Here is a 23,603-nt window from a genome sequence, read left to right on the forward strand (position 1 = left end):
TCAGGTTGCAAACGGGGCTCTGGAATGGATCCCATTCACATCCAGAGATACCACTGTAGACATGGATATAATTGCACTCCCGCCAAACAGGCTGCCAATTACAGGCAAGACAATAAGTTACAATGAAAAACGCGACATCATGTACTGTAAATGACAGCCTAAAGTATCATAAAAATTACTTGTGTGGCCTCAGGTTAATCTCTGATCCCTTCATCTGCGCCTGCAAATGAAGATACCGGTTTGCATATGGCACAAATTGTATTCTCTTTTGCAAGTGAGGCAAAAAGGCAGATGCACACATAGTATGCCAGAAAGTCTTGTTGGCATCCCTGCATGTACTTTATGAGAAAAGTGTTAGAGATGAAAACATTTAAAAAAATTAAAATTACAGCAGATGTGGTGTTTCCTTGATGATAATTCAAAATGGAAACAAAGGTTCAGATGAATGCAGCATTTTTTACACTCTGTATATGAGACAGGGCTGTATTTATCTATAAAAATATTTATATACTGTCAGCTCATATAAAATAACAATAAAGACAGTACAAAGTAATTATTAAGAGGACTGAGGCCCATCTACACTATACATTTAAAGCAGTGTTACACCACATTAAACAGTACTGGCTTCACCCAAAGAGATCTGTACTTAAGGGTGCTAAGAGTTAGAAAGCCCCTATTGCCCCTGTTGGTGGGACACAGGTGGCGCTTTGGTCTAAACCACTGAGCCTAGGGCTTGCTGATCAGAAGGTCGGCGGTTCAAAACCCTGCGACGGGGTGAGCGCCCGTTGTTCGGTCCCAGCTCCTGCCCACCTAGCAGTTCGAAAGCACGTCAACGTGAAAGTAGATAAATAGGAAACGCTCCGGCAGGAAGGTAAATGGCATTTCCATGCGCTGCTCTGGTTCGCCAGAAGCAGCTTAGTCATTCTGGCCACATGACCTGGAAGCTGTACGCCGGCTCCCTCGGCCAGTAAAGCGAGATGAGTGCCACAACCCCAGAGTCATCCATGACTGGACCCAATGGTCAGGGGTACCTTTACCTTTTATTGCCCTCATAGAGCTACAAGTCCCCCCGGTAGATTATTTGGATCCGCAATTAAGGAAATAATTGGAATCAAATGACAATATAACACACGTGTGCAACCATCTCCCTGCAAAGGGTCAGGGAAATGTGATTGACAACCTATCCTCCCAAAGTAGTATGACCTTTGGCAGGAAACTTTATCTGACTCAGCCAACAATGTAAATTAGACAGAGGTGAAATAAAAAGTGGCTACGAGAGGCAGCGGTGGAGGAAGCCGCTCAGGCGCCTGGGGTGGAGCGAGGGCAGAGTGAGCCACCCATAGGGGCGGGGCGCTCCACAGGGCCTCTGGAGTCTGCCTGCCTCCTCCCACTCAGCCGCCCTACAGCTGGGGGGGGGGAGGGCAGCGGGCGGACCATTTGGGCAGTGCAGAGCCTGCTTGCGCCCAAGCCACCGTGTCTCTCCCAGGAGAGACGTGTGGCTTGGGCGCGCTGCAGGCCCCGTGGTGAGTGCCGCCCGGCATTTTGTCACCCCCCTCTGGTGACACCCAGGGCGGTCCGTACCCACCACACACACCTTCCTCCGCCCCTGATGACAGGGACTTTTCTCTTTCTTACATTACTTCTAATCTGGGAGAACCCAGGCCACCTCTCTCTCATTATCCTTTTGGTGAGGTCCCACAGTGTGTGCTTGCTCTCCCATTTTACTGTTTATTGATATGTGTGTCTTAATGATGAAAATTTAAGCCTTATTTATGAGATGTGTATATGTTTCTGCTGCTGTTACTCTCATTCTGGACAGGAGAAGTTTCTTTTCTTCTCTCTCTCTCTCTCTCTCTGAAGTGTTCTCAGTATTCTCTTCTGTATGTTTATGCTATATACCTGTTGGCTTATATGTTGTTCTGGTTTTATTGTACCTTTTTTTGAAATAAAACACAAAGCACCTGGGAGGGAAAGAAAAGAACAAAAACAAGACAAGGCTTCCATCTTTCACTTCTCAGGTTTTGATTTTGCATTACCTTATGTTCAGTTTTCAAGGAAATTGGGTGTTTTCTCCTGTGAGCTACTCTGAGCAGGAGTAAATTTGATTGTATGTAATAGCTCCATTACTTGGGCAGCATACGACAAACCAATCAAGACAACCCCCTTGGTGGTCTGCAGTTTCTCCCAGCTCACTACAAAGATTTTTTTTAAAAAAAACCACACACACACACACACACACACACACACATTCAGATTCAGCATGATCAGGTGAAAGGTCTTTCTCCATAGAAACATGTACACCCCCACCCATATGAAATATATCCTGTGCTTATCTGGGCTGATATGCTCATGAAATTAACCTTTAATCATACTATTTGGAGGCCATTGTGCATTGCGATAAAGGTGTAGTATAATTTTTGATAGTGTTAAGGTCCTTTATTACAATTGTGAGCTATTTCAAGGTGCTGGGGAAAGTCCATTACTATATGGATTGAAATAAAGGCTTTTAGTTTTAAGTGGAAAACACCTGCTGATATCAATATTAGACTCTAATTGCAGACTTCAGTTACATCTTATGGGAAAGAGTATTAACACCTCTTAGCTCTGTAAATGCTCTCTTCTTCCGATCCATTCTGTGATCCGATTTACAGTGATATCTAGAACACACACTAGTAATTAAGTTCAGGTGTAGGTGTTATTATCTCTCACATATTCATATGATAGATACACTCCTGAAGTCTTTTTGCAAGTAGTTTAGTTCCTGAATAACAGGTTAGTTAGACTTATGTGTGATAGACCCTTTTTAAAGGATATACCTGACATAACTAGCCTTGATTTGGTTATTGGATTGCATTGTCCAGTCTTGCAAAACTATAAATGGGAACTTATTGGCTTGGATTCTAAGAAAATTTTACTTTAGGAAGCTCTCAGAACACCTACTTTTGGAGACTAACACCAGCCTTGCTTCAGCCAGCTTCAGCTCAGCTGCCTGAGTCAGGATGAGCAAGTCAGGCATATCTTGGGCTGAGCCAGGGTTAAGGACTTAATGCTAGTTAAGCCTAGTTGAGCTGGGAATCGGGCAGCTAAAATGGAGGTCCACTACATCCCAAGCTGCTCATCCCAGTGGATCTTATCATAGGATGGCCCCCTGAAACTGTTAGGTCTGCTTTTTGAAGCATAGATAATTTTTTATACTGTATATCCGAAACCCAGAATGTCAACAGTGCTGGGATAATGCCAGATTGATTTTTATTTCTGAATCACTTGATTGATTAAAAGCAAGAAAGTTAATAGTCTCATGGGAGAACAATGGGAAAACCTTAAGTAAGCTATTGAAGGAAATTGCAGACAAGCAGGGATGTAATCCTAACGCTATTTTAGTAAAGGAAAATTCAGTCTTTTAAAACGAAATCTAAGGTTTGGTTCTTTCAAACAATGGGGTCATTTTAACAGCATATAGACTTTCACTTCTGCCATCTGACTTCAGTGTAAACTGTTTGTGGTTGGAGGCAAAAATAGCAGATGCTTTCAGAGTTCCTGAAAGATTAGTTATTTGGGAGCTCACATTTTACAGATGATGGCTAATGTGGTTGGATGTTTATAGTGTTTGAAAGACCGTTGCATGTTTATGGTGAAATTTAATAAAAAAAATGAGGGGGGGAGATAGTTAATGTGCTTTAGATTAGTATAACTTGAGGGTTTGGCTTGGGGTATGCTTATAAACCTAATCAGTTGCAGAAAGCCTTAATTTAATACTGGGACATATTTTTTTCCATCAAGAAATCTGAGATACAGCATTGTCTTATTTTTAGCAGACTTCATCTATTCTTCACCGGGAGTTGCACAAATCCTGCCAATGTAAGTCTGTGAGCCAGAAGCACTTTGGAAAAGGAATGTGAAAGGCTAGTTGAACTGGACTTCGGCATCATTATTTGTTTGACTGAAGGAACCAGTAGGCATTTAGGTTAGAAGTATGGCTGGTGTGAGTTACCCTTTCGCAGGTGCATGGACTTATGTGCTGATGAAAATCACACACACTCTCATGTGCTATTATTTTTATCATTTATTAAATCTGTACACTGCCCTTCACCCGAAGATACCAGGGTGGTTCACAACAGAAAAATACAAAATGAGAATGCAAAATACATAAAAGCAAATTAATAACTTCACTCCACAAACACATTTAGAAAGCTGTAGAATGTTAGCCGAATGCCTGGTTGAAGAGAGACAATTTTCTCTTTGAACATTTTTGCCTGGCACCTAAAGATATGTAGTGAAGGTGCCAGGTGAGTCTCCCTAGGGAGAGCATTCCATAAATGGGGAGCCACTGCAGAAAAGGCCTGTTCTTGTGTTGTCACCCTCTGGACCTCTCACGGAGGAGGCACACAGAGAAGAGCCTCAGATGAAGATTGCAGAGTCTCCACTGTGCATGTATTTCTGTGTGCCTGACAGAACTATCTCTACCTGCCTTCCCCAGGTACTGTTCTGGGGGTTCTGTTGACTCTTCAGAGCAGATTGGGGGGGAGGCATGGGGGCACACAAAGGGAAGGGTGGGAAAAACTCCTTTGTGGTAGCAGGAGTTCCACTAATGTAACAGGATACTTAACTCTGGCCACCTGTCTCTTGTGCTTCCCCTTCCCCCTGCTGCTCCATGCAACCTATTCCCTGTAGCTGACTGTAATACTCTAGGGGAGGGGTTCTTGGGGACCTTAGGAAGGGGCTAATTTTTCTTTTTTTTTAGATCCATGAGCCACAGAATGGTTATGCAGGAACAGACCTCGTAACAACATGGGAGTGGATCGAGGTGGAGATTGGCATTATCTGCTGGCAATTATGCACACAGTTATCTGTTTATCTCTAATTCATCTCTGGAAATTGCTCGTTTCTTTGCAGTTTCCCTTTGGCAAGGAGTTCCATAATTCAGCTTTCCACAAGCTATGTACAGAAATAGGCTCTGAGAGTGTTGTTGATTCAGTCTCCTCATTCTAGGCAGAATTTAAGTATGTGTAGATACTGCCCTTAATTTTTGTGAAGAACACCAATCAAAGGGTAATTATACAATTAAAGATTCCAGAATCCCTCTTGACCAGCTTTGGAATGTGTGCAACTTATAGACTCATGATAAACCTGGGAGTAGGGGCATGTGCTTTGTGGTTATAGGGGGCAGTATCATAGCCCCCAGTCCTGTGGTTATCCAGTATTTCTTGTAAAAGAAACATTTCAGCCTGCGTGTGCAGTGTCATACTGTACATGTTTGGGGCTGATCTGCCCTGTGCATAAATATTTCTTCTGCCAATTTGTAGGATTATGTTAACATAAGTAAGTGCTACAAAGGAAGATATTAATCCAAAAATCTGAGAGGCTAGAAGGGCCTGTAGCTTTTGCTTGGCAGGCAAACAATATTCAGAATATGCTTCTAACACAATTACCATTCAGAATGGAGTTTAGTCCACAATAGAGTACTAAAACTTACAATGAAAATATAAGAGAGAAAAATAAAATTTTCAGACCCTCTCTAGGAAATGATGCAACGTGAATGTTCCATCTGTGCACATTTAATCACAATTTAAAACAACAGCTTGGAGGTTTCAATATGTAGTTTAAAATACACACACTTCTGCAATGCAACATAGAAACACGTGTTTTTATTTCAGAATTTTATTTGCCCTCAATTTTGGATAATGAATACAAAATCATTTGCTTTCCCTAACCATGGATTTTGAGGTTGTGATCTGGTAAAAATATTGCTGTGGTGTTAGCTTCCAAAGCAAACATGGCAACCCCACTCCCCAACTTTCAGGGGCGCTTCTGAGATTCGGCCAGTTGGTTCTCTGGGAACAGTAATATCTGTGAGTCATTGCAAAATGCTTAGAGAGGGTGGTGAGTTTGAGAGCTAAAGGGTCTAGAAAACTTGTGGTAATGACCAGAGTCACTAACACTTAACATTTAGTTGTACACTATCATCCACCTGGAAGCATCTCTGGAGCATAGTGAGAGTGCCAAGGTTCACATCGTAGAACTAAAATGTTCAAGTGTCTTGAGAATGACTATAAAGCCTGTTTAAATTGGTAGGGTATATATTAACTGAGAATGTCCTCTGCCGTTGCTTACAGCCCAAGCCAGCCTACACATGGGAGTGCAAATACAGATGTCAGTCCATCTATAATCAATATACACATGCCGGTAATAAGAAGTGATTTTTCTTGGCCAAGACCACAAAGATTGCACATGATCAGTTCTATCTATCTATCTATCTATCTATCTATCTATCTATCTATCTATCTATCTATCTATCTATCTATCATCTATCTATCTATCTATCTATCTATCTATCTATCTATCTATCATCTATCTATCTTCATCTATCTATCTATCTATCATCTATGGTCTCACAAGACACCTGGCTCTTATCTTCATTTCAGGGGATTTTGCGAGTGAGGATGCTGGGTGCTAAGTTTGATTTGAGTACTGTCAAGGGAAGTCAGCTGAGGATAACCTGCTGCCTCTTGAATTTAAATAGGACTGCTTTCCTCAGAATGCTAGATCAATTGCAGAGAAGCTCAGGGGGAAAAGAAAGTGTTTGCACGTCTAATCAATGAGACAAAAATGGGGATGTAGCAGTGCCCAAGGCTACCCGGAGCACGAAGAGCACTTTCTTTCAGGTGCCAGCCACCCTCCATTTAATTATTGACTGTTGGTTACATAGCCAGCACTGTAATGTTGAATTGTGATGGGAGATTTTGAATCCTTACAAATAGTTGGGAGTCTCTTCTCTGAGCCCCCGGTTCTACTCCTCTTCCTCCCCCTGCCCTTACTTGATTAGAGAACTTTCCAGCTGACTCTGTAACCCAAGTAGGAGTGTATTTTGATTTGAGGCCTAGGTGGGTAAGATTACCAGCTATACTGAAAGCTTTTCTTCTTGTACTCCCCCTCCCTCCACAATTGTCAGGAGCAGGGAGTGGGGGCGCTTGGGGAATATTTTGGAAGAGATTTGTAATCTTAGTCTTCCTTGGACCACACAAGTCAAGAAGCCATTCTTCCATTCAGGCTTGTCAGCAGTTGACTTAATCAGAGTCAAGCTGGGGCTGGGGCGACGGTATGTTTTCAGCCCGCACTTGAAGATAAGCAGTACAGGGCCAGTGAGAGTGTGTTGTTTTGTAACAGGAGCTCATTCTGGGTCTCTCCCCTGTGCTCTGCCTTAAGGATCTGGTGTGTGTGATGTGTTTTGTGTGAGTGGGAGGGAAGTGGTAAAGGCTCTCGGCTCTGAATGGGCTCTTTCAGTCCTGTCAGGCTTACCAGTTACGAGCATTCATGCCCCGGATTAGTCAAATAGCCTAAGGAATAATTTTTATGAGGCAGCAAATGGATCGCGATACTTTGGCCATCACTAGTTATCAGGGGCAAATGCTGTGAGAGGCATTTGAGTGCATAAGCATCTCTTTCAGACTTTCTCTTGAAAGAAAGAACAACCCTGATATTCTGCAAAGAGGGCCTAATCATGGCACATAAAAAGGTAAAGGTAAAGGGACCCCTGACCATTAGGTCCAGTCGTGACCGACTCTGGGGTTGCGCGCTCATCTCGCATTATTGGCCGAGGGAGCCGGCGTATAGTTCCAGGTCATGTGGCCAGCATGACAAAGCCGCTTCTGGCAAACCAGAGCAGCACATGGAAATGCCGTTTACCTTCCCGCTGTAGCGGTTCCTATTTATCTACTTGCATTTTGACGTGTTTTCGAACTGCTAGGTTGGCAGGAGCTGGGACCAAGCAACGGGAGCTCACCCCGTCACAGGGATTCGAACCGCCAACCTTCTGATCAGCAAGCCCTAGGCTCAGTGGTTTAACCACAGCGCCACCTGGGTCACTTCACAGCAAAGAAATAAAAGGGTGGTCTTGCAGTGCTGTAGCAAAGGATCATTAAAGACCGCGGAAAGTGTGGTGACCAGGTGGTACAGAAGAGATGGCTTCTGTAGCAGTCACTAGCTTGTCAAGGCACAGAAAATTTCCTCTAACCCACTATGATTGAATGTACAGGTTACGCTGCCATTTGTCTGTCTCGGGAGACCATGGAAGAGTGCGCCTTCAGGGGTGAAGTAAAAATGTTGGAGAGTCTCTGCAACTGCACAGCAACTGCGGTGACTGTAGAGACCGATACGGAAAAGACATGTTTTGTTGCAGCTGGGGCCGATGAAGGTGTCCAGTTCTGCTGATGCAGGTGTACCATAGTGTTTCTTCTTTCTGCACTCCTCCAAGAGGTTATTCCTCCTCTGGTCACTGATGTGGACACAAGACCTGACTGTCTGTCTCCAAGTCTGATCATCTGCAAGGGATTCCCACATGTCAGGGTTGCCAGCCTTCGTGTCACGTTTGCAGACATCTCATAATGCAGAGTTGGGTATGCCAACAGGCATGGTACCGAAAGCCAGCTCCCCACAGAGCACATCCTTGAGGGTCCTGCTGGGAATGTGAGCTTAGGAGAGGTCATTTTTATGCCCAAAATCTACCTGATGCAGTTCATGTGGAAGGCATTAAGGTGTCTCTCCTGGCAATTATAAATTTATAAAGCAGTGTGCTTTAGCCATTAGCACCACAGTCTCCCATACCCTTTTGGAGAGGAGAACTACTGCTGTAGCTGCCTTTCCAATACAGTATGCTTGTCCAACTCAGCATCAGTGGAAAGCTTACTCATTATGATGGAGCCCAGGTAGACACAATAATCTACCACCTTAATCATGTCACCAATGCTGATGTGTGCATCTGGTTTATTGCATCTGGTCAGCCGTTGGAAGGCACATCAGATGAATTTTCCTTGGTGAGGTTTGTCACATAATGTTTTTTACTAGCAGACCAGTGTGTCAATAATGCAATAACTTGTATGTTTTGAATAGCATTACTGCTGGAATCTGGGCATCTATTTCTGGCATCTACAGCAGTGGGTGGGCAGAAGATGATCAGGATCTATTCATAGATCTCTGGGGGGATTGCAATAGACCAGCAAAGGTTTCTGATTCCCAGTTGTTTAACAACAGGACTCCCCTCCTAATTAGAGCACTGTTGAAATAAAGTAAGTTTGGAGTAGTTACAAAAGCATTTTGGGTTACAAGGACTGTGAACGAAGCTCAAAACAAATTTCAGTACTCAACAGCTGTTCAGAGGCACCATGTTCTTAATTGCTAATTGCAGCTGACTCTTAACTGGTGGATCTTGGGGTTTATGTAGAACATAAACTAGACCCTAAAAACTTGAAGTCTGCTGTTCTCTGATATACAGAATCATCCCCCCCCCATTCTGCAATGTCTATCTCTCTACATCTTGGCTCCCAATGTTAGACTTGGAACTTGAAGTCTCACCACAGTTGTTATGTTTAAACATTTTACTATAAAATCAGTACAGCATCCCAACAGGTTACAAGTTTTTAAGGCATTGACAAAGCTCTACAATACATGGCTAGGCATATGTTAAGATATTGTTCTAACAATTGACACACCCTTGTGTTCTCCTTTTGAAGAATGGGGCAGCCACAGCTATTTGCGTGGTTAGATTTGCCATTGCTGAAATAACACCAACAATGAGGCTAGCTATGAGGAAATGTTAAATATTGCAAGAGATGTTAAAATCTCACTTGCACTCTTGTTCAATCACAACACCTCTTTGAGTTGCACTGAATTTTTTAAATCAATGCATCAGGACCCATTCATGCATCTAAGATGTTCAGTGCATATACTTATACATGTAAGCTGTGAAACAAATCTTTGCAATGTGTGTTTTATGCAGGTACATTTGTCAAGGAGTTGGGAAAGGCTCTGACTCATTGAAGCCCAAGTGTGCTGCCATGTAATGATTGCAATCAGATATTTGGCTGTACAGGCATGAAATTTGGCTTGTGAGCTCTCCCTTCCCATCTCTTTTAGCATGGCTGTGAGGTGAGATCAGAAGCATTTGTTTCCATTTTCAACTAACTGCCCTTACTCATTACGTATGTACAAACCCAGACAAACTGTGGTTCATGTTCACTATGTTTTAGCCAATGTGATAACCTCCAGATGTTGTTGGATTCCATCTCCCATCAGCTTGAGCCAGCACAACTAATGGTCCGGGATGATGGAATATAGAATTCAATAGTATCTGGAGGGCATGATGTTTGCTATCCCTTGTTTAAGGGGGGGACGACGACTTTAAACTATGGTTGATGAACCTGACTTGTTTTTGCTGGCCAACACATAGTTTGGTGTTACATGCAAACCATTCCAATGTATGAAATGTCCTAATCTACAGAATTGTTATTGCATATTACTTTCCCTTAAAATATTTACAGCATACTGCAATGCAGTGCAATATATCAGCGCGCGCACGCGCGCACACACACACACACACGAGAATTACATAATTTCACATTTAAATTCCTTTGGCCAGCACTATCATTAAAGTTATAATTATAGTTCCTATTACAAATTGAGTTAATGATAGCGTGAAAAATGTTAGATGCTTGATTAGATATATACAAGTGTAGCACTAGAATGCTAAATGAAAAGGAGCCAAGTGATTAGATGAAAATAATATGGTTTCTACTTAAAAGTGCTATGGCACTAATCCTTCATCAAGAATAGTATAAGGTGTTAACTTAATTGGCTCAAGCAGACTAATTCTCTTCACCACCATCTATTCTTTCTTTCTTTTACTTTTTAAAAACCGACTATCTAAATGTTATGTGAACCAGCTGTCAACATCCTGCATATCCAGGGAGTCATTGAGCTAGGGTTGTACTTTGGCTGGTTTTGGATATATATTTAAAAGCCCCTTTCTTCTGAGTTACAAACATAGTAGAAGAAGTATAAGAAGAGTGGGACAATTGGGTTAAGGCCCAAGATGCAGTTGAAACTTTTCGAAGGGTCCATCATTTCCTAATATTTCTTCCTTCTGGAAAGCCATGTCTATGTGACTATAATGGATTCAGGCCATTGTCAGAGAAAGACATCATTATTGCCTACATTTTTTATCCCCTCCACATTTTGACACCTGCTGGTCGTTAACAATGACACTATTCCATTTTCTTAGAAAATAAACATCGGCCCAGATTGGGTACGAGATGCCAGAAGTTACAGCTGCCTGCTGTGTCACTGTTGTATTATTTGAATAGAACAAGTCATAGAACTTTACACTGTGATCTAAAACACATCTGACAAAAAGATGTTTATTTTATAACTTTAGCTTTTTGTTGATGGATGGCGAGCCACAAAAAGGACAGATACTTAATTAAAGGATCTTGGTCTGAAATTTTGCGGTGTCAGATTTTTGTGAGGTTAGATATTTTTCTTACATTAAAGTTACTGTTTGCTAGCTAATTAACACCTGTAATAGGCTATAAAAAAAACCTGTTATCTGAATTCAGGTCTCAAATGACAACATTTGCCTCTTGATGTAATTCAGCTACTTTGTGCTGGAGTCTCCCTTGGAGGCTTCTTTGTTGAAGAATGGCTATTTTTAAGGTTAGCAGCAGAGAGTGTCTTGTAAGATTGAACTGTTCTCTCAGTGGCTTCTGAATATTGCCCTTTCTGGTGTCAGATTTGTATTCGTTTATTCTTTTGCCTAGAGAATGGCCTGTCTTGGCTTATGTAGAACACAGAAGGGCATTGCTGACAGATGGTAACATCTGTCATGTTGGGTGATGAACAGGTGAATGAATCTCTTATGTTGTGACTGAGTCTATTACGTCCTGTAACTGTGTTGGCTCTCTAGAGATGGGGCAGAGTTGGCATCTGTGTTCATTGCAGCATCTGGTCCTTGTATGGCCTGTTGTTGGCGGCACATAACCGTTTTGATTTAGGGGACTTTCTGTAAGCAAGGATTGGCCTACCACCCACGGCCTGTAAGAGGGAAGTATCATTGTTCAAGATGAGCTGTAGATCACTGGTGATAGCAGGGAGTTATTAGGTGGCAACAAAGTGTGTTTGTCAATTTCTCATCAAGATCTGTTCAGTAGTAGATTATTACTAGCCTGTCTCTCTTGACCTGTTATCCATTTCACTGGGTGGATATTGTAGTCAATGAAATGCCTGATGAAAATCCACACATCTTGAGTCTCCATCCAAACAATTGTGTTTGCATTGCAGTGCTTGGTTGTAGAAAGTGGATTTTTTGGATTGTTCTCAGTTGAAACTCAAAGCACGTCAGTACGTGTGTCACAATCAGTATGTTTCTGACATAAAATAATGCTGATATGCCCATTATTGCACAATAGTATCCAGGAAGTGGACCTGCTGCGTGGATTGGTCTAGAGGTCCTGGTAGAATTTCTCAAGTGCTTCCTGCTCATGGGTTCAGATGATAATGTATCTCAGGCAGAAGGGAGATTTTGGAGACATATGAAACGATGCAAACACCAATTACAGTGCCATTGATCTTTCCAAAGCTGAAGTAATTGAGGGTATATACAGAGTGGCAGAGGTTGGTAACTAGATGTGCAGTGTGTATCACCAGGGATGATATTTCTGGTAGCTTGTAGTCCATGTTAGTTGAATATACAGGTTTAAAGGGCCTCAACATCCATGATAGCTAAAATTCTATTCTCTGGCTGATCTTGAGAGGTTAGACCAGGGGTCTTTAAACTTACCCCGCTTTGGGCTGGTGCCTGCAGCGCCGATCACGTGGCGGGCCAGAGGGCAGGGGAGTGTGCAGGAGCATGCACCCATACGCGTGCGCACACGCTATTTTGGCGCACTTCCGGGTCGCAGGAGCACCGGAAATAGCTTGTGCGCATGTGCACGGGCCTCCTCCGATCCGGAAGTGCGCCGGATATGACGCTTGTGCGTGCGCGCAAGCTATTTCCGGTGCTCCTGCAACCCGGAAGTGGGGAGCCGTGCAGCAGGCGGTGGGGGTTGCCACAGGCTGGATAACTGCCTTTGGGTCGTATCCGGCCCGTGGGCCATAGTCTGGGGATGCCTGGGTTAGAATGCCTGGAAGCCGCCCAGAGTGGCTGGGGGAACCCGGCCAGATGGGCGGGGTATAAATAATAAATTATTATTATTATTATTATTACTGAGAGCAAGAGTTATTTGTCCAAGGTCACTCACTGATTTCATGAGCAAGGGGAATTTGGGAAGTCTTGGCTTCCATGTTAGGGCTGTATCCAACACTGCTGTTCTGCTTGTGCAACAGATCTTCACTTGCACAGTGGGACTTCTCCCTCCTCTCCTTCTTTTTGTAGCCCCCTTGTGCACCCTCAGAATGTTATACAGAGGGTGCAGAAAAGATGTTGATGATAAATGGAGGAGGAGAGGAGAGGAAGGGGTAGTCCCATTGTGTGATTGGCAGTCTGCTCCCATAGTGTTGGCTATATCTCAGAGTCCTCTATCCAGTGAATCTCACGGACTCTCTATATCAGAATATGGGCATGAGATATAACTATGTGACTGTACTCCATGCTTTTTTCTTGGCAACCTTTTATTCCCCCCCCCCCCAGCTCAGTTAGAAATCTAGCTACAGTTAGATTTCACTTTTGAAACACCTGGGGGCCAGATGTGTGCAGTTGTCACATCCTTAGAACAAGCCTTAAGCAAGCAAGAAACCTAATTTATTTTCTCCTCAATGTACTGCATTTAATATTCTAACTATAATGAGAATATGTCAATTACCCTGTGGTGTACCACAAGGTTTAATTATATCACCCTTGCTATTTAACATCTAGATGGAATTCTGGGTAGTATCATCAGTATATTAATGACACCAAACTCTACCCCCTCTTCTGATCTGGGGGCTGAGTGGGGTTCTAAATCAGCAAAATAGGTGAAGGTGAATCAATTGGAGATGAATCCAAGGCAAATGAGTATTTGAAACTCAGATAAAGGAAGAACATTAAAAACAACAACAACACATTTCCTGTTGCAAAATGAGCGGGATTTGTATAACCAGATTATGTGACAAGCTCGAGGTATGCAAACTTTCCTTCCTAATAGGTACTGCTTGAATTTGATGAAAAATGGCCCTGCCTATTGGACATTCCACATGTTAATTTTTTTTAAATCAATGTATGTAATGTTTGAATGTGACAGAATGCATGTTTTCAATACTCTTGTATCATGAAGGGGCACTTGTGAGGAGCAGCTGTGATTGGCTTCAGCCCTGGGCTGAGGTTTCACTTGCTAGCAAAAACAGATCTGAAATTGTATGTAAGAGAATAGTTGGCACATGACACAAATTCTAAACAAGCAACGTATTTATTATATGATAGTTGCAATGATCCTGTTTGTGTGAGTTTGGTGATACCCTGCAAGACAAAAGGCATCATGACATCAATGTAGCTTTTTATGTTGGGTGAAGCAAACCCGAACTGTAAAATGTGAGAATATTTAGTCACCTTTCCTGCTTTTTGCAAGGTAATTTGTAACTGTTGCTAGTAGCAGTTTTGCTCATTTGTATTCACCGCGTTAAAACCACAGGCTCTGTTTGCTCAGGACTCCCACAGATTTCAGTTTATTCGAGCATTCTGTTATTTCAACAGAAATGGTGTCAGTCTAACAGTTGGGAGCACCAGTTTTTTTTAAGCAGTCAGATCCAAAGACTGGCAAAGGTGGCAAGTCTCCGTGGCAGTTAATCTGGTTTTAGAGAAGAGTGTGTGTCCTTAGGTTAAGAAACAACGTCATCTGGAAGTTGGCCCCGATGTATGGAATGTACGTGCACTCAAAATACACACAGTTTCCACCACCACAATCAAGAAATAAAGCTGTTAATTCTTCTACCCTGCTCTCTGAAAATATGGTAAAGGCATTGCTTAAACAAAGTAGCTTCTGTGCAAGCTAGAGGCACAAAACAAAATTCCTTAGAATGGTAAAGTGAAACGGCCCTTGTGGCTCCTATCAGAGAAACTGCATCAGTTCCCACCAGTGTTTCTTAATTAGTTTTCTTACCCCCTGCTGCAAGTGAAGGTCTGGAAGTTACATTTCTGTCAGGGTAAATATGTGAAGCCCTTGATCTCTATTCTTCTTCCACCTTTCCCAATGCTTGGTATGATTGATTGATCACCTAACACAGGTCTTTGCTACCTTCTCTGTTGAAGGAGATGAGCTCCTACACAGCATGACTCTAAGTGGGAGTTAATTTCCATGGCTCAGCTATGCTTGAAAATATATGGCATCTATTGTCTTACTTTTCGCTTATTCAGTTGCCCACCAGAATTTTTTTTTTACTTATTTACATACATACATACATACATACATACATACATACATACATACATACATACATACATCTTTCTAGGCCACTTTTCCACTCAAAGCTTTCAAGGCAGAAATCAGATAAATAAATAAAAAGAGCCACCACTATAAAACACTTTAAATATAAAATAAAATACAGGAACCAGTGAAAATTTTTGAATAAACCATCAGTAAAAGCCAACAATGCAAAGCCAGGACACTGAATACATTGAAGATCATTAGTCCAGCAAATTATGGCTTGACAATTTGCCAGGGGCATATGAATCTATAGGGCAGGAGGAGACAATGTGGTACTCTCCAGATGTTGGGAGTATAACTTGGGAGTATAACTTCTTGCCAACCCTGACTATTGGCCACACTATCTTGGGCTGATGAGAGTTGCATTACCTCTAGGGAACACCCCATTGGTTGCCCCTACTTGGGCATCCTAACTCTCCTTGCCACTCCCACTGCGCATGGAGGGAAGGGCGAGCCGGCTCAAACTCATCGGCCAGCCATGGGGCAGGGCACGGGCGGGCGTAACTTTGCTTGGTTGCACCCTGCTCAGAATTTTGCGCCTGGGGCCACCCCCTTCTGCCCCCCATGCTACGCCATTAGGAGGAAGGGGAGAAGCAAGGTGGAGGCAAGGTGGTGAGGTCAGGGCTGTCTGGGTGCCCTTGTGGGAGCAGCAGATTGGCTCTGCTGGTGCCCGTGTGCAACCCTGACCTCCCCACCCCTTTGCCTCTCCCCCTCCCACTTTTGGTAAGTGACAGCCATGCTGCTGCTGGGAGGCTATTGCTGCAGCTTAGACCTGTTGGGTGAACTGCTCCGTGGTTCAGCCCAGCATATTGTTGGTATAGTGCAGTCGGTGTGACAAGGAGAGTTAGGGTGATCTACAATGTAGACTCTACACATTGAAAGAATGCCTAGAATTACAGCGGCCATTTGTACTATGTCACAGAGGTTGGTCCTCTCTCTGGAGGGTTGTCAGGGGATAGCCCTGTATTTGAAGGACTGCCTGTTTCAAGTCTGACTTAAAGGGTCGGGAAGCATAAGGAGGAATTTCAGGGGCCTTTCAAGTGCCCATCAATGGTCAACACCTGGGCAGCAATCCAAGCAGGCAATGTTTATTTGATCACATTCTTCCCCACTGTGAAATTCATTGCATTTCTATTAAATTATAGTAATTCTAAATTTGCACCTACCCGGTATAGATTATCAGATGCAGATTTTAAAGAGTCCACCCTACCTAAAACCTCTGGCAAGGATCAGCTCTCCATTTTGCTGTATGCTGAGCAAAATGAATGGCAAAGGGCTTCAGTCTCATTCAGTGATAAGACACAGCAGGTGGATGACACAAGCAAATGGGGCAAGGAAAAGAAGAACAAGGCAGCAGTAGGGCTGGCATGTTTCACATATCCTAGCTGTATGGACAATATATAGCTCAGCACCTGCTTAACCCTTTTTAACTTAGACATTTGCGGTACAATTCTTTTTTGCGACTCCTATTCATTCTGGAATTCCTTCTTTTTCTTATGGTTCTAGCTCATACTCATGATTCTGAGCTTATGTTGCACTGAATGGTTAAATTCACTTTTGGTAGCTTTCTTCTCAACTTTTTGTTTGAAACTGAATCAAATCTCCTTTTGTTTGAAAGAAGCATATGGTTATAACCTTGAATAATTATCTCGGTTTTGAGCTCCTCTCCCCAGCTGGCACTTTGGAAATGGATGCCAAAATGCCGTGGACTTTTCAAGTCGACATGAAGTCTCACAAGCAGACCTATTTCTGTTACATTTCCTGCTGAGTTTTAAAGCCTAAGAAGCTCAAATAGTGTGCATAACTTAGCATCCTCCTGTTGCGTATGCTATGGAACCTAAACTGTACATAGCTTGAAGTCCTTCTGCCTGTTTTATACACACCTGTGGGACTAATAACTTGCTGCTCATTAAACCCACCAACATGCCCCCTGGAACTCATACAGAAAGTGTACTGATGCCAAAACATAGCAGTTATGCTATTCCAGCAATCTGTTTCTGGAGCTTTGATGCACATAATAGTGATCTAACTTCCTCCATACCGTCTGTAATGCAGTATATGATGCCCATTCCAGTTTCAGTAACTTTTCCTGGCATGATCTCTTAACATTTCTGCCAAGGATAAAGTTTTCTTAAACACTAATTTTCCCGCTTCTGTCCACTCCCAGAAGCCATGTTTTCAGGGGACCCTTGTATCCTATCCCATTCTGATTAATGTTCACCATATCTCATTTGTAGCCTGAGTTTTATTTCTTTGAAAACTGTTTTTTATCAGTAATGGTCAGGCTAACTTGAAGCTGGTTTTGTAATGTTCATGAAGGGAACTCTTGTTTCCTCAACAAGACATAGATCACTCATTACATTTCGAAAACTTCAAATGGGGAGTGCAGGAAACTCCCCGTTTCTGTGCATTAAAGGCATGCACAACTGCACATGCTCGAATCACTGTGAACCCGGAAGTGGCACCAAAAGGGGACAAAACGGCCCTAAAAGAGCGCAGAACACCATTGAATAAGCCTGCAAACACTGCAAAATGGGAAATGGTACAAAAACTGCGTCTAGCAATCTCATGAGCCTTTGCAAGTGCAATCCTAGGAGCTCTTACACCAACCTTTGAGGCCTGTGGAGAGTTGGACTTTGAGCAATGAGGTTTGGAGGGAGCGATTGTGGTGTTTGCTGGCTTATTCAATGGTGTTCCCAATATATGTCATTTCACTTAAATGCAGAGTGCCTCAGAACGTAATCCCTGCATAAATGGGGAGTTGCCTGTATATTTATTTGGCAACGGGTGATCCAGATCATAGGATCCCTTTAGATACGTTTATGAAGCTGGGCCTATACACTCTCTGCTGTTTTCTTCCTGATGGGTGGTTTTTCATATGACTTCACTGCTTATCTTTATATCTTTCAAGAGTGGCAGGAGACTTACGTAACTTATGCCCATGATTAGTGAAATGAGGGATTGAGAAGATCTTATATGCACATATTGCATTGGAAATGTGTGTGGAGGTCTGTCAGGCTCCTTGACTGTATCTGGGGCAGCTGCTATCCACTGCTGGTGGTGCTAACTATGATTGCATTGTCAGGGTGCATTAGATGCAATTGACCTGCCTGGCTTGGTGTTGCAGAATGTAAGGCTCTGTGTACCAGAGAAGTGGACACGGAGCAATGGATTCAAGCTACAAGAAAGAAGATTCCACCTAAACATTAGGAAGAACTTCCTGACAGTAAGAGCTGTTCGACAGTGGAATTTGCTGCCAAGGAGTGTGGTGGAGTCTCCTTCTTTGGAGGTCTTTAAGCGGAGGCTTGACAGCCATCTGTCAGGAATGCTTTGATGGTGTTTCCTGCTTGGCAGGGGGTTGGACTGGATGTCCCTTGTGGTCTCTTCCAACTCTATGATTCTACCCTTTGGAGGTCATTTACTAAGATATGTGCTTAATGATACCTGAGAAGGAAATGAAGTTCGTTTCAATATTGATAGACAGCTAAGGTTGCTAGTGCGCAGCCCTTGCCAAAACTGCTACAGTTCGTAGATGCTGGGCATACTTCAGAAAAAGCTTTCCTTTCCTAAGATTTATTTATAATAGTGTCTGGGGTCTTTCATGCTGAACCGTGTTTGGGGATGAATATAGGATGTACCTACTCCCAAGTGAAGCCCTTTGCCAGAGAGTGGCTAAGTTTCAAAGAACAACACCAGGCCTGTTGTATTCAGGAGCTGAAGCAGGAGAACTGGCAGAGGTTTGACAGCCCTGACCAATCAAGCAGGTGGAAAACAAATTATACAGAAGGCAGGGTATTAGTCTTACTGCAATTCTAGGTAACCTCCTTGGGGTGCTGTGGAGAAAAGCTCAGAGTTCCTCTGTGTCTTTCTGATCATGTGTATGAATGGACTGAAAACAAGATGTGCCTCTTCTTTATATTGGGAACCAGCAGTGGCTGGTGCACACTGGAACTGGTAGGGTGGAATTCTTATGTCCCCCATTTGTATTGTGTACCAAGGATGTTAAGGAATGTAGTTCCATTAGTGAGGAAAGAGCTGATTCCTGAGATGCTGAATCTGGTGATTTCCTTATCAGTGTTACTGGACAGATTAGGTATGTAACTCTGAAGTAGTAGTAGTAGTAGTAATAATAATAATAATAATAATGCATAGTTGTTTATCTGTTTGATATCTGCTGCTAAGGCATTTCATAGGTTGGGTGCCACTACCAAAAAGACCCTCTTCCTGGTTCCCTGTAACTTCACTTCTCACAGTGAGGGAACCACCAGAAGGCCCTCAGAGCTGGGCTGAATGATGGGAGTGGATATGCTCTTTCAGGCAGTGCAAGTAGATAAATAGGTACTGCTGAGGTGGGTGAGGTGGGAAGGTAACCGGCATTTCCGTGTGCTCTGGCTTCTGTCACGGTGTCCTGTTGTGCCAGAAGCAGTTTAGTCCTGCTGGCCACATGACCTGGAAAGCTGTATGTGGACAAACGCTGGCTCCCTCAGCCTGAAGCGAGATGAGCACCACACCCCATAGTCATCTTTGACTGGACTTAACCATCCAGGGGTCCTTTACCTTTATCTTTACAGGGTATATTATCAGTTCTGCATCAATACAGATGTTTCATATCCTTGTGCCTGTGCATGAATGAGCTTGTTCACCTGTGATATAGTTTTATTGGAGGTTACCCATAAGTTGGACTGTGATATTTCTTTGAAGCGATGCGTGAACAGTAGGCTGCTGAGGCATTTTCTGAACTGAATTATCCAGCCTGTGACTTGATGCTTTTAGGTCCCCACCAGTGCTTCCCTATCGTTTCCTAGGCCCCTCTTGGGCATCTGTTGACAGAACTTCACTTCAGCCACTTTGCATAAAGAGGTATCATGATTTATTAATCAATTAATCACAGCATGCTGAGTAGCTGTTAACGGTATTTAAACAGTGAAAATAAAAATGGTTTAGCATATAATAAAGATGTAGTGTAATTAATACAGCCTCCCAACAGTGACTCCTCTTTTCCCCCTCCTTCCTAAGACCTGCTGCACATTTTCCTCCCAGCAAACAAGCATTAGCATTGTGGAATCTGTTTGCTTTGGTTGTTGGTTCAGGGTCCTGTCTCTTCTTTCCTCTAAGAAAATCATATCTATCAAAAATATAGAGGTTTCCTGGGAGAACTACAGGAAGTGACCATCACTGTCATGCCTTATTCAGAAGTTTCCAGAAGCATCTGTCTGGTTGCTGTTGAAAACATAATATTGCACTGGATTGGTTGTGGTCTCATTAAACAAACAAGTTGATATTCTTAAAAGACAAAGATTTTCTTGTGTCTTAAAGCAACAGGCAAAAGGCATAAGCTCTTCTTGAGATGGTGTAGAGATACTTAGCTTTCATGGAAATGTGATAGCAACCTTTCCCAACCTTATACCTTCTGCATTTTTTGGACTAAAACACCCATCAACCCCAACCAGCACTTAACTATGGTTTGTTTGAAACAAGCCAATTTCAAACTATGTTTAGTGAAGCTGACTTCTTTCAATTAACCATCATTAAGATGAGCCACATACTAGCTCCATCACTGCTTCTGGGTCTAGGAGTCTTCAGAAACTCAACAGGTCTTTTGTACTCATAGCTCTTCACGGTGGAGAATATACTCAAAGCATTCCATTGCCCACTTTCATCACAGGACTCCACTCTGTTTTGTTTTATATGCACAGAGTTCTCTGCTGAGGCAGCCCAAATTCCTTTGGTAGCTCTCCTCTTTTCCTTCCATCTCCACGTGTTGTAGATCTCTCTCTCCTTGGTCTCTAAACCATCTTTGCCCCCTTGTCTGCACTTCTCCTCAGTTGCCCCTGTCCACCTCCTCTGTCTCCTCCTTGCTGAGACCCAGAGAGAATGCTCTTAGATTCTGCAAACACTTTGGCTTTCAACCCTCAACTGTTTTGTCAGCTTAGCTGCTGAGTCAAGCAGAGAATGCAAGCATTTGTCAGAATCCTTTCACATCACAGTTTAGGGTTTTGATGTAATGCTACACTGTGGTTTACTGACTCCAGAAACCTAAGCTTCTGCTCTCCTCACTGGCAAGATGGAGGAGGGATGGAGTGGGAAGAAGCATGTGAGCCCAAGGTTTACCTAGTCTCATTGTTATCACACTAAACTATGGTTAAGCATGATGTCAGAATGCAGCCTTTGTCTCACTATAGCATGTCTTGATTTGTACTTGTACTGGTAGTTCTTGCATTCCTCCTCTGTTTGTCACATATTAATCTGGTAGAGTTAATTGTGTGTGCAGGACCCTGTGTGATGGGGTTCATTGTGTGAAGTACACAAGGTTTCATGTATGCAAGATCCTATTGTAGAGCAGGTGGTGGACTAGATATTTTGAAAGCTAAGATTTGGGTCTCCTTTAGGATGGTCACTCACATAGCTTCCAAAAAGAATAATGGGCCATGAGACAGAAACCAGTTTTTTGGCTAGTCTGATTAGACTGTGCTATCCAAGGGCAGTCTTGATTATCTAGTATTACCAGCAATACTTGATTATTTTGGTGGTAGAAAATGGATTTCTTAAAAAGGTAAAAAAATGGAAAATTTTATTGATAGATTGATTGATATACTAACCTTCTTTCTGAAGAAGCCCATTAAGTTTGCACTATATTATGAAATTCAATATTAAAAGACTCTTAATGGGCAGCATTATATGCTTGGTTGATCAGTGGACACAACTTATGATCAAAGTACCTCTCCAGTTGTTTTTGGAAGCCAGCCAACTTGGCCAATGGTTAGGGATGATGCCCAATAACATCTGGAGGACCTCCGGTTCCCAATCCTGGCTCAGAATAAATAATTTCTTTTTTTGTGTGAAGTTGAAGTAATCTTATGGGTAATTTTAGCGCAGTTTGAAAATTCAAATGGGAAAGATCTTCGCGAGTCAACTCCCAAATGAACCTCTCAGTGGTATTCAAAAATACGACTGCTAATTAAGATCCGGCAGAAGCATGGTTTTTTTTAATATCCTAATTCTTTTTCACTTGTTAATAAAACGAATTAATAACAACCAGTGATAGAATTTGGATTTAATTTTTCCCTTATCATCCAGTTTTAATTGTCTACTTCTCTCCTCATTCTCTCCTATTGTTAGGACCCGGCTTTCTCTTCTGCGATTCATGACAAGCTGCAGGTGCCCAACACCACCCGGAAGGCGTGGAACGAAAGGGACAACCGGTGCGACGTGTGTGCCACTCACTTGAACCAGCTGAAGCAGGAAGCAATTCAGATGGTGCTGACCCTCGAACAGGCTGCCAACACTGAACATTGCGATGCTTCTCCTGGCTCCCCTCCTCCCCTCCCCAACATCCCCACCTTGGTGGGCTCGCGACATATGGGCAGCCTGCAGCCCAGGGACTGGGCCTACATGTCTGCTCCTTATGCTACATCCAATTACGCTGGCTTTCTGCCTAACAAACTCAGCGGGAAACAGAACAACATAGGGATCGTTAATGGGATAGAGAAGAAAAATGGTTCCTTGGGACATCAGGCAAAGGTCAGTGTACAGATGGCCACCAGCCCCAGCAATGGTAACATCCTGAATTCTGTGGCTATCCAGGCTCATCAGTACCTAGACGGCACCTGGTCCTTGTCAAGAACAAATGGCGTTACTCTGTATCCCTATCAAGTAAGTAGCGTTAGAAAGGACACCCCCCCCCCTTAATATCTCTAGAATACTTTATGGATTTGAGTAATACATATTAAGAAGTTGTATCAACACAATCATATTATGGAACAAGCTGTAATTTACCTCATTTGTAAAAACAGGAAGCCAGCCCCCTCCTCCCCAATCACTCATAGCATACAGCCATATTTCTACAGCCTTTATCTCTGATAACCATCCCGTGATTTAGAAAATTAACACTGCAAATCATGCCAAAGGACCATGTGCTTCAACAGGCCTACTTGTCCCAAAAAAGCCAGAACAGGGTATTGCTTTATGGCTGGAAGGTTAATAAACATGGACTGTTGAGACTCATTTATAACAGTATGGAAGGAGAAAGTTCAGAGGCACTCTTCCGTATTAGAAATCCTGCTTGTAGCAGTAGTAATAATAAAGAGAAATCCTGGTTGTAATAATTATGTTGATGGAAATTGGAGGAACATATAGTAGAAAAAGGCTCATGTAAATAATAATCAGAGTAGGGGTTTCCAAGATGAATACCCTGGCATTTGCATAGTTGATAATGAAGTACAATTCAGCATGAGATACGTGGGCGATTTTATTGTGAGAAGATTCGTGAACTGCTGATATCTTACTGGCAGTTAAAAAAAAAAGATGGGTCACAATTGTTCAAAATATCTGTAGAATCCATTAATTAGTGTCTAGATTTGTTTGTTATGTATCTTTTTG

The 23,603-nt window shown here is 42.7% G+C and overlaps 1 protein-coding gene across 2 annotated transcripts in view; it reads left to right on the forward strand.

Annotated features, from left to right (window-relative positions):
- KIF26B (kinesin family member 26B) overlaps positions 1 to 23,603 on the forward strand; it is a 275,544-nt gene that overhangs the window by 68,622 nt on the left and 183,319 nt on the right. Inside the window, exon 3 of one of the 2 annotated variants that reach the window (XM_035108339.3) lies at positions 22,344 to 22,877. In XM_035108339.3, coding sequence (XP_034964230.1) covers positions 22,344 to 22,877 — 534 coding nt within the window. The remainder of the gene's footprint in view (positions 1 to 22,343; positions 22,878 to 23,603) is intronic. The other variant, XM_060272882.2, reaches the window with a different exon arrangement.

This window comes from Zootoca vivipara, chromosome 3 (assembly GCF_965207765.1).
Source record: "Zootoca vivipara chromosome 3, rZooViv2.hap1.1, whole genome shotgun sequence".
NCBI lineage: Eukaryota > Metazoa > Chordata > Lepidosauria > Squamata > Lacertidae > Zootoca > Zootoca vivipara.